This window comes from Gossypium arboreum, chromosome 13, assembly GCF_025698485.1.
Source record: "Gossypium arboreum isolate Shixiya-1 chromosome 13, ASM2569848v2, whole genome shotgun sequence".
Lineage (NCBI taxonomy): Eukaryota > Viridiplantae > Streptophyta > Magnoliopsida > Malvales > Malvaceae > Gossypium > Gossypium arboreum.
This window is the reverse complement of record NC_069082.1, coordinates 9,534,905-9,549,014: the sequence shown is the minus strand read 5'-3', so window position 1 is coordinate 9,549,014 and position 14,110 is coordinate 9,534,905. Positions and strand designations below refer to the sequence as shown.

The following is a 14,110-nucleotide window of genomic DNA, read 5'->3' as shown; positions in this document are numbered from 1 at the left end:
CAATTTTCTTGTTGGATTTGAAGCAGTAATCCTTTTTCCGAATCGTTGAATTCCTCTGTGAAAATTTCTGATCGGTGTTTCATCGCTCCGTTGAAGAATGCCGTCGTCGCCACGAAAGAATTAGTAAAACGGAAAGCAAACGGATAAAACTAGAATGCGAACCATTTGCGACGTCTGCGACAGCGCCGCCGCGATCATATTCTGCGCCGCCGACGAGGCTGCTCTCTGCCGTTCCTGCGACGAAAAGGTCTATTTTATCATTTCATTGCCATTTTAGTACAATTAATTGATATCCGCATATTTATACACGTCTACGTATATATGTATACTTGATGATCTCCAAATTCCGTATATTCCTAAATTAGCCGTATATATATATATATATAATTATTTCTGAAATTGGTTTTATTTTGCTAAATTAAATCAATAAGGAAACTTTTTATTGGGAGTTTTAGGTTCACATGTGTAACAAGCTTGCCAACAGACATGTCAGAGTTGGTTTAGCCGACCCCAGCAATGTCCCACGCTGTGATATATGTGAAAATGCACCTGGTATATATATTTCCTTTTTAATTGTATAATTATTGTGTAAACTACAGTTTTTTGGAAATTTGTTCATTTGTTGATATTTTTGTACGTAGCTTTCTTTTACTGTGAAGTGGATGGTAGTTCCCTTTGCCTGCAATGTGATATGATTGTACATGTTGGAGGTAAAAGGACCCATGGGAGGTATCTCTTGTTGAGGCAGAGAGTTGAGGTTTGTCACTCTTTAGTAGGCAACATTTTATGTTTTCATGTAAATTTTGGAAAGCCTGCTAAAATTCTTTCCTTTGCTTGTAGTTTCCAGGGGATAAGCCTGGTCGTTTGGAGGAACCAGGTTTACAACCGCTCAGTCCGGATGAAGTAAGGAAGGATCTGAATCAGCAGTCAAAGCTTGCAGTGAGAGAGAACCGGCAAAACCGTGGAGTCTCTCATGTTCCATTGCTTGATGATAATGCTAAGGGTGATGGAGAGGTAGGAAATGAGTTGATTGATCTAAATGCCAGGCCACAACAGGTGCAGGGGCAAGCTTCGATCAATCAGGTATCTTCGATTGACTAGCTTTTTTTGTTCTTAAGTGTAATAAGATGTCCTTTTAGAACTTAATTGATGAGGTGACTGTTTTGTTTTTTAAGGAGCAAGCCATGGATGTTTCGAGTGGCAATAATCATGACTCTACAAGTGGGATCCCTGGTGGATCCTTCAAACAAGAGCCTGAAAAATGAGCTAGGTATAACTATTATCCCCTACTTATACTGTTGACTTTGTTTAAGAGCATTGCAATCATGTGGCTCTATGATTTTTCTGTTTTTATGTGCATTTCTTGATAATTCATTATAGATGCTCATTATGTATTTGAATCTGTGTGATATCAAATTAATGAAGTTTACAAATAATTAATAGGATTTCCCAAGCTGCTTGGCTTCCTTTCACACGACATTGGTGCTTAGATAGTATTTTAAAAGACTTGTCTGGTTTTTCAAAGTAGAGCTTGACCTGCTGAGCAATTCCTGATTCTCATAGTCATATGAGAAACAGATGGATTGGCATCTAGTTATTTATGAATTATTAAACTACAGAGTAAGAATGTCTAGGCTTTTCTATTAGGGGCAAGTTCTGCTAATGTTTTTGAGAGAAATGGTATCTTGTGCAAGTAATCTTTAATCTTCATGCACGTGGAAAGTCAGCTTCTCCTGGCCTATCTATCTCATGGTTTGTTTCTCTTATTTAGGCTCGTGTCGAACAAAACTAGTCCGGCTTGTTATAGGGTTATACAAAAACTATAGTGCTATTATTTTCCACTGGCAAAAGGATATAATTTTGATTAAAGGAATAATGTTTTGTTACTGAAGTTGATTGGTCCTTTGTTTGTGATGAACTTCCCATGGCTAAAGCTTCCTTTCTTTTAAGTCCAGATATTGGATCAATTTTACAACTCAAGTTTTGTTGCTATCATGTCTGAGATTTTCTTAATAAATCATACAACTACCATGTTTGTTAGCACATTTTATCAGGGCATTTGCTTTGATTCAAGTCTATGACAATTAAGAGTAAGACAAACAACTGGGAAATATAGTCGCTTAACCAAGTAGTAATTGTTGCTAGTTCTATGATTTCTCTTACGTTCCCCTCAAAACATGCACACACATATGCACACACACAAACCTTTCTTTCTACTCCTTTGATAATTGAATGAGGTTTCTTATCAAATAATGTTGTCCAAATTTTTGGCTGCTGCAGATATAGCTGGATCAGTTTTCTCACATCTATGTATTTATTGAGTAAAGCGCTTGCCTTTGTTAGATATGTCTTCCTTCCCCATGGATTAGTCTCTGTCTATTCAATTCCTTTACACAAATGAAAACTTTTGAAGGTAACTTTTACCCATGTACCAAATCAACATTCTTGCTTAACCGAAAATAGTTGTGACATATATGTTTGTTCGAATTGCCAACTACACATCCTTTGTGAATGACCATTCATTTAAATTTCTTGAACATTATTGCTGGTGATTACAATGACTAGTTGCCATTAAATTGTAAGTGGGAAATCGAAGAGTAATGGAGGGGAAATTTTCACTTTTGAAAGGAAAAATTCCCCTGCTTGTTTTTCCGGAAAATTTCTTTTCTTTTTTGGTTCGAATTTTGGGGCCGAAAGCAGAACAAGCAGTGGGAGACTATGAATCATGTTGCTCTTACACCCCTTCTTAGTGGCATCCAATTTTACCTTTGTTTAACTTCCATTATGGCGTTTCTTCTACTTTTGCCACACTCCAATAGCAGCTGAATTTTTTTTGATGGAATCCAATAATAAGATATTCTCCAAGTAGATCCGTCAATGGATTGGGTGCACTTAGGCACGTGTAAGTCTATTTCAATTTTTATGCATAATGATCCATCCTCTTAAAGTTAAAAATTCCTCGGAAAATGGATCGATAATTAAAAGAGAATCTGTTTCTCTTATAATTTGAGCAAATCATTACATGTCCAATTCTTGATTCATTTTTGAACGGATTTTTTTTAGTCCAACATTTCCAAGCAGACATCATCGAGCAGGATCGAGAAATGGTAATCCGGAAGTTAATCAGATCAGTTTACCCTAATTTTTCGTTTAGTATTTATGATGATGCATTTATAAGTAATCTCATCAGCAAGAAGTTTATTTAACAGTACATTGCAATCCAGAACAAAAAGTAGTCTCCAGAGCCTATAAAACATTCAACACAAAGGGAAAGAAACCATATCATGAAATCTCCATCATCTCAGCTAAAGCTTTGTTTGCAGCAGCTTAGTAGACGTAGCCCTTAACGAACATTCCTTTCTTGGCCTCTTCTGATTCTCCCTCGCCGGTGTATTTCCCGAGCTGAGCGAGTGAGTTGGCTTTGGCACGGACAAGGAGCGTATCCTGAGCAGCCTTAACGTTCTCGGGTCTGCCTCCCCATGTCTTCAAGCAAGTGTTCTGGAGAGCTCTGGCATACGAGAACGAGACGTGCCATGGGTTTGGAGATTGGTTCATTGCGTTCAAGTTGAGGGTTGCTTCAACCTCGGATTGTCCACCAGACAAGAACTGCACAACAGAAACGGTTTGTCCAATCCGTTAGTACGGTTCATTTTATTACTTCACAATGCTTTCGTATAGAAAATGTACCATGATTCCAGGAACAGCTGGGGGGATTCTCCTGTGGAGAAGCTTGAGTGTGTAATCAGCAACTTGCTGTGGGGTGGCCTTGTCTTTGCATTCAGCACCAGGAGTGACCATGCTGGGCTTAAGAAGGATGCCCTCAAACATTACATTGTTCTCAGCAAGGTAGAAGAAAACCTCAGCCCAAACCTTCTGCGCTACTTCGAAAGTCCTATCAATTCCATGGTCACCATCAAGCAAGATCTCCGGCTCCACAATCGGGACCAATCCACTGTCCTGCAACACAATGGCCACAAAAATCACTTCTCAACAAGTAGCACACACATAATGATTATTCCTCAGCTTCATCTATCAACTTACTTGAGAAATGGCGGCATAGCGAGCAAGTCCCCAAGCTGCTTCTTTAACTGCCAAGGCAGATGGACCATTTGGAATGCTCACAACGGTACGCCTGTCCGATCAAAAAGAGCTAATAGTGTTATACAAGAATCCTTTACTTCAACACTGCATAATCTGGTTGAGAAGTCATCGAACATGGGATTACCATTTGGCGAAACGAGCACCCTGCTGGTAGTAGGCAGCTGTGCGGGATGAAAGACCGTCAAGACCTTGGCACCATGACTCGTTGTTGGAACCAGGGAGTGGAACCAAACCCTGTTATTTTGTTTACCAAATCATTCAGTTCCAAGTATCCTCTTTAAAAATATGAATTTGTGGATGCTTTTGGTTGCTTTATACCTTGTCAACTTTGATACCAGGGACAATATTTTGCTCAACAAGAACATCGACCATCTTTTTCCCATCGATGGTAGATTGGTAGAGAGTCTCCTCGAAAGGATAGCTCCCGAGATGTAGTTACCGAGGCCAGGGGCAGACACGAGAAGGGTACGGTAAGCTTGCCGGTTTGCCTCGGTATTCTCGAGACCAATCGAGGCAAGCCGCTTCCCACATGTAGCATTTGATTCATCCATGGCCAAAATACCACGACCTGGAGATGCAACAGTTTTCTACATCCAAACAAAGAAATAATATTTGAGCATGCATGAGATAAAAATACGATTCAAGACTACATTAATTCTAAGACATACCGCGGTCTTAACAAGCTCATCAGCATATGAACTAGCACGGACGGTAAAGGCGGCCGATGTAGGGTGTGACCGTACAAAACAAACCGAAGGGTGGCGGAGGTTTTGGCCCTTAATCCACTCGGACTTGTCGATAATAGGTGAAGACTTGAGGAGAGTAGCGGAAGCAGAAGCCATTTTTCTTGGGCTTTCAGAAGGCTAATCAATGAAGCAAGTCGAAGGATGTTATGAGGGGCTTTATTATGTCTAAATTTACACTATAATCTTATCTCTTCAATACCGGCCTTCCTTCACCACACATGCAAGTCTCGCTCACTAGATTTTATAGTTGCGTTTGTCTATACTATCACTATACCAGAAGATGTCACATTTGAGGCTGTCGTGCTCCGACCAATGCCCTTGTGCCATGTGGATGATAATTTTGTACATTTGGCCGGGATGCATTCCGTGGTTGATATGGATGATTCTATACTCACCTCGTAAAACATTGTTTCAAATAGGTTTATTTTTTTTCTCATTTTTTCAATTTACTTTTATTTTTTATTTAATTTAAAAAATTAAAGGTTTACTATAACATTTGTTAACTAAACATGACACTTTTTCCTAATTTGGTACTTAAATTTTTTTGTCCAATTTAATACTCAAACTTGACACTTTTTCCTAATTTAATACCTAAACTTGACACTTTTCTTAAGTTGGTACCTGAACATTTTGGGAGTCCAATTTGGTAACTCAACTTGACTCTTTTTTCTAATTTGTTACCTAATTTTTTTTATTTAGCTTGGTACTTGTCAAACGTTTTACAAATTACTCCAATATCTAACAATGTTATTCTTTTAGAAGGTAGCAAAATAATCAATGTATTTTATATGTTCAATTACTTTTAGTTTTAATTAATTAATTATTTTATTAATTAAAATAATAAATTTCTTTTAATTTGGAGTTTTTAAATATTTTTTCTTATTTAATACTAATTCATTAACCATAGTCAAATATCTATTTTTTAACATGAATTTCCTATAACACTAATAATAATAAAATTTAACACCATTAATGCTTTGCATAATTTGTATAACATTTAATAAATTTAAGTACCAAACCGAACCTAAAAATAACTTAAGTACCAAATTAAGAAAAATGTATCAAATTAGGCCGAAAAAATTTAGGTACCAAATTAAGAAAAAGTGTAAAGTTTAAGTTCCAAATGTTATATTAAGATGAAATTAAAATATCATTCATTTTGTGTTGTAGCTACTTTTTTCAACAATATATCTTTAAAGCTTGATTGTAAATTTTCTCTAAAAGTATAATATGCCTTACTATTATATTTAATATTTGTTCATAATGTGAAAATGTAATTAATAATATTATTAACAGGTTTCTTTTTTTTTTTGAATAATATTAACAGGTTTCTATTAAACTAGAATATGTGGCATTTTAAACGGGATGATTGAGTTGATTAAATTGATAATAAACTTAAGTGGATAAAAATTTAAAAAGTATAAAAATTGAGGGGTTAAAATATAGTTCCTGTACTTTTTGAAAATTAGGAATTTAACCTTTGTACTTGTATTTTTAAAAAATTAAATCTTCTATCTTTCAAATTTTAAAATTTAAGTCCAACTATTAACACTAGACTTGATCATTGGTCAAGCTAGGTTCGGGGCAAGTCGATGTAGAAATTTAGGCTTGGACTTGACTCAAAAAATGGATCTAAAATTTTATTCAAGTCTAGCCCAAATTAAATATGCTAAACCTAAGCCCAGCACGACTTATCTTATTAAAATATTTAGATTATTTTTTTATATTAAAAAATATAATATACTAAATTCACTAAAAATATTAAAATCTGAAAAATAACAATCGAAATTAGACATTTGATCGTAAAGTTTTGGGGTTACAAAATTCATCAATTTATAGCAACAAAAAGGATGCGGTGTTAAGTTTTTTACATTGACTAGTAATAAAATTAGCCTTTAAAAATGAATACCTAATCTTAAATATTAATTTGTTAGTTAGATTATTTTTACACACTAACCTCGTCAAGGCATCGCTCAAATAAATATTAATCAAATATCGTCGTTCTTTTTTCTAGAAAACGGGTTTTAATTTTTATTCAAGTTTATTTTTTAGTTTTATATTTTTATTTAAACCTTCACATTTTTCGAATGGGTCTTCGGGTCTAAACGGATGGTTTAACCTATGATCAAGTCTAATTAATACTGTTAACTTTTTTTGTTAAATTTGTTGCAATGACATTTTAAAATTTAAAAAAAAATAATCAGCCATGTACGTAAAAACAACGTGTTGTAATTAACTTGAATTTAACAAAAAAAAAGTATTAACAATTAAATTTAAATTTTAAATCTGAAAAGTAGATGATTAAATTCCTAGAAATACAAGTACAATGACTAAATTCCTAAGTTTTTGAAAGTACAGGGACTATATGGATAGTTTAACCAAATTGAGGGCATAATTAGACCTTTCAAATAATACGGCATATTAAAGAGTACAAATGCATGATATTGAGAAAGGAGTATAGAGTGTGTGTAAAAGAGAGATTCCTTCTCAACTGAAAGTAACCAAATATGAGGTTCTAAATTTGTGCAGATTAATGGCAGTGTTTTTGAAGTTAAGCCCCCACATCGGACGGTTGACAGAATGCCATCCCTTGAGATTTTTCTTTCATGAGGACCTTGGAGAATGGAGCCAAAAGCATATGATATGATGTGTGGCTGAGATTCATGCAAACTGGGCTTTTGTTTGCATTTGTGGCCAACTGCAACTCCTATAAGAATTAACCAAAAACCCCAAATTCATGATAATGACTACCGAAAATTTTCAAACAAAATACGATCGGAAAAATTTAAAAAACTTCCGTTGCCGGGACTTGAACCCGGGTCTCTCGGGTGAGAGCCGAGTATCCTAACCACCTAGACTACAACGGAATTGTGCTTATTAATTTGAATAAAATTATTTAAGTCATTTATTGATTAAGTTGCTATTGAACTTCATCATACAGTATTCCGGATTTTTAGTTTTTTTTTTCTCTCCCAAATATAGAAAATTACAAAAAAATCAGTACATTTATCAATTTTTAACGTTTTGGCCATTTGTCTCTTAACTCGATAACGGACTGATGACATGGATAGGCTTAATAGCTAATTTGGTCCCTAAACTATAACTAAAATATTAATTTCATACTTTCCTGAAGTGTGATATGATTGTACATGTTGGAGGTAATAAGACCCATGGGAGGTATCTCTTGTTGAGGCAGAGAGTTGAGGTTTGTCACTCTTTAGTAGGCAACATTTTATGTTTGTTTGTAATTTTGGAAAGCCTGCTAAAATTCTTTCCTTTGCTTGTAGTTTCCAGGGGATAAGCCTGGTCGTTTGGAGGGAAGCAGGATTGCAACGACTTGGTCCGAATGAAGTAAGGAAAGATCTGAATCAGCGGCAGAAGCTTGCAGCCAGAGAGAACCGGCAAAACCATGGAGTCTCTCGTGTTCAATTGCATGATGATAATGCTAAGGGTGATAGAAAGGTAGGAAATGAGTTGATTGATCTAAATGCCAAGCCACAACGGGTGCAGGTGCAAGCTTCAATCAATCAGGTATTGTCGTTTGACTAGCTTTTTTCGTTCTTAGACTTGAATGCTAAGCAGTGTAGTAAGATGTTCTTTTAGAACTTAATTAACAAGGTGACTGTTTCGTGTTTAAGGAGCAAGCCATGGATGTTTCGAGTGGCAATAATCATGACTCTATAAGTGTGGTCCCTGTTGGATCCTTCAAACGAGAGCCTGAAAAATGAGCCAGGTATAACTATTATCACCTACTTATACTGTTTACTTCTTTTAAGAGCATTGCAACCATTTGGCTCTAAGATTTTTCTGTTTTTATGTTCATTTCCTGATACTTCATTATAGATGCTCGTTACGTATTTGATATCAAATTAGTAAAGTGTACAAGTGATTAATAGGATTTCCCAAGCAGGTAGGCTTCCTTTCACATGACATTGGTGCTTAGATAGCATTTTAAAAGACATGTCTGGTTTTTCAAAGTAGAGCTTGACCTGCCAAGCAGTTCCTGACTTCCATAGTCGTATGAGAAACAGATGGATCGACATCTAGTTGTTTATGAATCATTAAACTATAGAGTAAGAATGTCTAGGCTTTTGTATTAGGGGCAAGTTCTGCTAAAGTTTTTGAGAGAAATGGTATCCGATGCAAGTAACCTTTAATCTTCATGCATATGGCTAGACAGCTAAATAACTTTTGATCCCAAAAGATGGTAAACATGGCGGCTTCTGCTTGCCTATCTATCTCATGGTTTCTCTCTCTTACTTTAGGCTCGTGTAGAACAAAACTATCCGGCTGGTTCTAAGGTTACTCTTACGTTCCCCTCAAAATATGCACACACACACACATGCGCACACGAACAGCTAACCATTCTTTCTACTCCTTTGATAATTGAATGAGGTTTCTTATCAGATAATGTTGTCCATCAATGTTTGGCTGCAGATACAGCTGAATCAGTTCTCGCACATCTATGTATTTATCGAGTGAAGCGATTGCCTTTGTTAGATATGTCTTCCTTCCCCATGGATTAGTCATTATTTCCGGTGAATTAGAATGACTAGTTGCCATCAAATTGTAAGTGGGAAATAGAAGAATAATGGTGGGGAAATTTTAACTTTTGAACGGAAAAAATTCCCCTGCTTGTTTCTCCAGAAAATGTCTTTCCTTTATCTGGTAGAATTTTGGGCCTGAAAGCAGAACAAGCAGTGGGAGAGTATGAATCATGTTGCTCTTCCACCTCTTCTTAGTGGCATCCATTTTACCTTTGCTTAAGTTCCATTATGGTGTTTCTTCTATTTTTGCCACACTCAAATAGCAGCTGAAATTTTTTGGATGGAATCCAATAATAAGATGGAGGAATGTTGTGAAAAATACAGTTTAATTGTGTAAGTAGATCTGTCTACAGGTTGGGTCGGATTCAGTCAAGCACTCAGGCAAGTGTAAGTCTATTTCAATTTTTATGCTTAAGGATCCTAAGCTAAACAATTGGTTTAACTCCTCGGAAAATGGATAGTAAAAGAGAACATCTCACGTCCAATTCACCTAATATTTTTGCTTGAACTTGTTTTTCCAGTCCAACATTTCCAAGCAGACAGTTTAGAACAACGTCGAGCAAGATTGAGAAATGATAATCCGGAAGTTAATCATATCAGTCTACTCTAATTTTTTTTATCACGAAAATGCAGATTTAAGCATGTTTTATTATTTATGATGATGCCATTTATAAGTAACCTCATCGGCAAGAAGTTTATTAACTAACAGTACATTGCAATCCAGAACAAAAACTAGTCTCCAGGGTCTATAGAACATTAAACACAATGAGAATGAAAGAGATCAGAAACCATATCATGAAATCTCCATCATCTCAGCTAAGCTTTGTTTGCAGCAGCTTAGTAGACATATCCCTTTACGAACATTCCTTTCTTGGCCTCTTCTGATTCTCCCTCGCCGGTGTATTTGCCGAGCTGAGCAAGTGAGTTGGCCTTGGCACGGACAAGGAGTGCATCCTGAGCAGCCTTAACGTTCTCGGGTCTGCCTCCCCATGTCTTCAAGCAAGTGTTCTGGAGAGCTCTGGCATACGAGAACGAGACGTGCCATGGGTTTGGAGATTGGTTCATTGCGTTCAAGTTGAGGGTTGCTTCAACCTCTGATTGTCCACCAGACAAGAACTGCACAACAGAAACGGTTTGTCCAATCCGTTAGTACGGTTCATTGTATTATTTCACAATGCTTTCGTATAGAAAATGTACCATGATTCCAGGAACAGCTGGGGGGATTCTCCTGTGGAGGAGCTTGAGGGTGTAATCCGCAACTTGCTGTGGGGTGGCCTTGTCTTTGCATTCAGCACCAGGAGTGACCATGCTGGGCTTGAGAAGGATGCCCTCAAACATGACATTGTTCTCAGCAAGGTAGAAGAAAACCTCAGCCCAAACCTTCTGCGCTACTTCGAAAGTCCTATCAATTCCATGGTCACCATCAAGCAAGATTTCCGGTTCCACAATCGGGACCAATCCACTGTCCTGCAACACAATGGCCACAAAAATCACTTCTCAACAACAAGTAGCACACACATAATGATTACTCCTCAGCTTCATCTATCAACTTACTTGAGAAATGGCGGCATAGCGAGCAAGTCCCCAAGCTGCTTCTTTAACAGCCAAGGCTGATGGACCATTTGGAATGCTCACAACGGTACGCCTGTCCGATCAAAAAGAGCTAATAGTGTTATACAAGAATCCTTTACTTCAACACTGCATAATATGGTTGAGAAGTCATCGAACATGGGATTACCATTTGGCGAAACGAGCACCCTGCTGGTAGTAGGCAGCTGTGCGGGATGAAAGACCGTCAAGACCTTGGCACCATGACTCGTTGTTGGAACCAGGGAGTGGAACCAAACCCTGTTATTTTGTTTACCAAATCATTCAGTTCCAAGTATCCTCTTTAAAAATATGAATTTGTGGATGCTTTTGGTTAAGCTTTATACCTTGTCAACTTTGATACCAGGGACAATATTTTGCTGAACAAGAACATCGACCATCTTTTTCCCATCGATGGTAGATTGGTAGAGAGTCTCCTCGAAAAGGATAGCTCCCGAGATGTAGTTACCGAGGCCAGGGGCAGACACGAGAAGGGTACGGTAAGCTTGCCGGTTTGCCTCGGTATTCTCGAGACCAATCGAGGCAAGCCGCTTCCCACATGTAGCATTTGATTCATCCATGGCCAAAATACCACGACCTGGAGATGCAACAGTTTTCTACATCCAAACAAAGAAATAATATTTGAGCATGCATGAGATAAAAATACGATTCAAGACTACATTAATTCTAAGACATACCGCGGTCTTAACAAGCTCATCGGCATATGAACTAGCACGGACGGTAAAGGCGGCCGATGTAGGGTGTGACCGTACAAAACAAACCGAAGGGTGGCGGAGGTTTTGGCCCTTAATCCACTCGGACTTGTCGATAATAGGTGAAGACTTGAGGAGAGTAGCGGAAGCAGAAGCCATTTTTCTTTTTGGTTATGTTTATCTTTGGGCTAATCAATGAAGCAAGTCGAAGAATGTTATGAGGGACTTTATTATGTTTAGTTTTTCACCATAATCTTATCTCTTCAATGTTGGCCTTCCTTCACCACACATGCAAGTCTCACTCACTGGATTTTATACTTGTGTTTGTCTATATCACCATATCATAAGATGTCACATTTGAGGCTGTCGTGCTTTGACCAATGCCGTCATGCCATGTGGATGATAATTTTGCACACTTGGCCGGGATGCATTCGTGGTTGATAAAAACATTGTTTCACATGCGTTAGTCATTTTACTTTATCATCTCTTTTTTATTTAAAATTAAAAAAATTTACATAGTCCATTTTGATCATAAATTCATGATTATTTCTTTTAAAATATCGTATTTTGAACTTCAATTATCTCGTGCAATATAATTTATCACTAAATTTAACACTCTTTAGTAAAATTAAAATGTAATTGATAACATTGTTAATAGATTTCTATTAAACTTAAATATATATTGTTTTAATATTTAATTAAGACCATAATAAATTAAAACAATAAAACACTACATTCAAAAAGAAACAATGACACACCTAATTAACTATGATTTGATTAGATGAATCGGTTGGTCAGTTAAACTACTTATAAATTTATAGTTATTTTTTGCTTACTCCTAATTCGAAGAGTATAAAGATTTAGGATATAAACATTTGAAATTGTAGTGGATAAACTTGTGTAAGTAACAAACAAGTAAATTAATGAAGAAATTGAAAAGATTGAATACATAAATTTTATGTGAAAAAGTTTCTCTAAAGAAGATAAAAAATTACGAGCAAAAGAAGGTTTCACTAATAAGACAAAAATATAAAATTGAGAGAGTCAAAATAAAGAAATTCCGAAACCTCAAAAGAAAAATCATTTGGACTAAAACACAAAATTCTCTCTTAACTATGTTACTTTTTGCATCTAAATTTAATTCACACACTAATTTCAGTGGCTCTAAGGTGACTTATATAGTGTACATGTTACTTGGTGTCTACTTACCTTAGATACACTTTAGCTATTAATTAATACAATATACTATTAAATGCTTAGAGTCTAATTAGGAAATAATCCAAAAATTATCATCCAATGAATTAGTTACATATTTTCATATCTCGGCGTGATGACAGTTGCTCGTTGCGACCTCGTGTTCCCTCATTATGACATCACTCTTTGTTTTGGTCTGAAATACAAGGCATAGTCCACAGAAATAATAAAGCATATATATACAAAAAAAAAAAAACAGATTTTTTCTTTCCTTGTAATGTAGTAAGAGTACAAGAACATCATATTCACAATGCAGTTTGCAGTGCGTGTAAATTAGAGGTGTTGGAGAGATTCCTTCTGAAACTAAACAAACATGAGGTTCTAAAATTTGTGCAGATTAATGGCTGTGGTTTTAAGTACAGGGTCTTGAAGTTAAGCCCCTACATAGGACGGTTGACAGAATGCCATCCCTTGAGATTTTTCTTTCATGAGGACCTTGGAGAATGGAGCCGAAAACATATGATATGACGCGTGGCTAAGATTCATGGAAACTGGGCTTCTGTTTGCATTTGTGGCCAACTGCAACGCCTATAAGAATTAACCAAACACAAAAATAAATTCTCGAAAACCCCTGATTCATGATAATGACCGCCGAATTTTTCAATCAAAGACGATCGGAAAAAGAAAATGAAAAAAACAGTTCCCATTGCCGGTACTTGAACCCGGCTCTGTCGGGTAATAACCAAGTATCCTAATCACTTAAGCAAATTTTAATAAAATATAACAACCCTTAATTGGTCTGATCACCAGATCCGAGCTAAAGAATGCTATAACAATTAACGGATTAATCACATACATTTAACATCAATAACATTCAATAATTCAACAAACACAAGTCACAATTCATGATTAATATGATTTCCAAACAAATCCAAGTTATAATCGAGCTTATAAAAATTCTTAAGTTAACCCGAATATAAATAAAGATTAAGTTAGAAATTTTAAACAATTAGAGAAAATCATAAAATAGGACCATATAGTCGTGTGCCTAGATTGTGTTAAAAATTGAAACCGTGTAATTGGAGTTGGTCGTGCGACTCCCTTTTCACATGGTTACAGTTTTTCATACAGCCTGTGATTCTTTTTTACTGAAATTTTCATGCTTTCTGTTAAATTTTCCTAAGCTTAATTGAGGCTTGGATATGGCTCTATATTATATTGA

At 36.2% G+C, this 14,110-nt stretch overlaps 2 protein-coding genes, 1 non-coding gene and 1 pseudogene across 4 annotated transcripts; 1 reads left to right on the top strand and 3 right to left on the bottom strand.

The window, feature by feature from the left end:
- The first annotated feature begins 115 nt into the window (after positions 1-115).
- LOC108464160 (B-box zinc finger protein 19) lies at positions 116-8,575 on the top strand. 2 transcript variants are annotated; one of them, XM_017764290.2, is made up of 7 exons: positions 116-247; positions 456-552; positions 642-757; positions 841-859; positions 3,851-3,862; positions 8,236-8,378; positions 8,489-8,575. In XM_017764290.2, the coding sequence occupies exons 1-7, from the start codon at positions 155-157 to the stop codon at positions 8,573-8,575; spliced, it is 567 nt and encodes a 188-aa protein (XP_017619779.1). In that variant the 5' UTR covers positions 116-154. The 2 variants fall into 2 exon arrangements, with proteins under 2 accessions (XP_017619779.1, XP_017619778.1); XM_017764289.2 differs by lacking the exons at positions 3,851-3,862; positions 8,236-8,378; positions 8,489-8,575 and adding exons at positions 1,176-1,270; positions 2,281-3,476 and having other exon boundaries at positions 841-1,083.
- LOC108464159 (fructose-bisphosphate aldolase 1, chloroplastic-like) lies at positions 3,133-5,101 on the bottom strand (annotated as a pseudogene).
- TRNAE-CUC (transfer RNA glutamic acid (anticodon CUC)) lies at positions 7,642-7,714 on the bottom strand. The gene has a single exon. It is a non-coding gene; the product is annotated as a tRNA-Glu (tRNA).
- A 1,294-nt stretch (positions 8,576-9,869) lies between the features above and the next one.
- Positions 9,870-12,008, bottom strand: LOC108461375 (fructose-bisphosphate aldolase 1, chloroplastic). The gene is made up of 6 exons (XM_017761209.2): positions 11,680-12,008; positions 11,329-11,598; positions 11,133-11,242; positions 10,949-11,039; positions 10,592-10,861; positions 9,870-10,510 (listed from the first exon to the last, which is right to left on the bottom strand). The coding sequence occupies exons 1-6, from the start codon at positions 11,851-11,853 to the stop codon at positions 10,232-10,234; spliced, it is 1,194 nt and encodes a 397-aa protein (XP_017616698.2). The 5' UTR covers positions 11,854-12,008; the 3' UTR covers positions 9,870-10,231.
- Between the last annotated feature and the right edge of the window lie 2,102 nt (positions 12,009-14,110).

Excerpts from the sequence above, each read along its gene's own strand:
- LOC108464160 (XM_017764289.2), top strand. The coding sequence starts at position 155 with ATGCGAACCATTTGCGACGTCTGCGACAGCGCCGCCGCGATCATATTC. Across the intron at positions 553-641 it reads TATATGTGAAAATGCACCTG|CTTTCTTTTACTGTGAAGTG; the intron begins GTATATATATTT and ends TTTTGTACGTAG. Across the intron at positions 1,084-1,175 it reads GGCAAGCTTCGATCAATCAG|GAGCAAGCCATGGATGTTTC; the intron begins GTATCTTCGATT and ends TTGTTTTTTAAG.
- LOC108461375 (XM_017761209.2), bottom strand. The coding sequence starts at position 11,853 with ATGGCTTCTGCTTCCGCTACTCTCCTCAAGTCTTCACCTATTATCGAC. Across the intron at positions 11,243-11,328 it reads CTGGTATCAAAGTTGACAAG|GGTTTGGTTCCACTCCCTGG; the intron begins GTATAAAGCTTA and ends ACAAAATAACAG. Across the intron at positions 11,040-11,132 it reads GGTGCTCGTTTCGCCAAATG|GCGTACCGTTGTGAGCATTC; the intron begins GTAATCCCATGT and ends TTGATCGGACAG.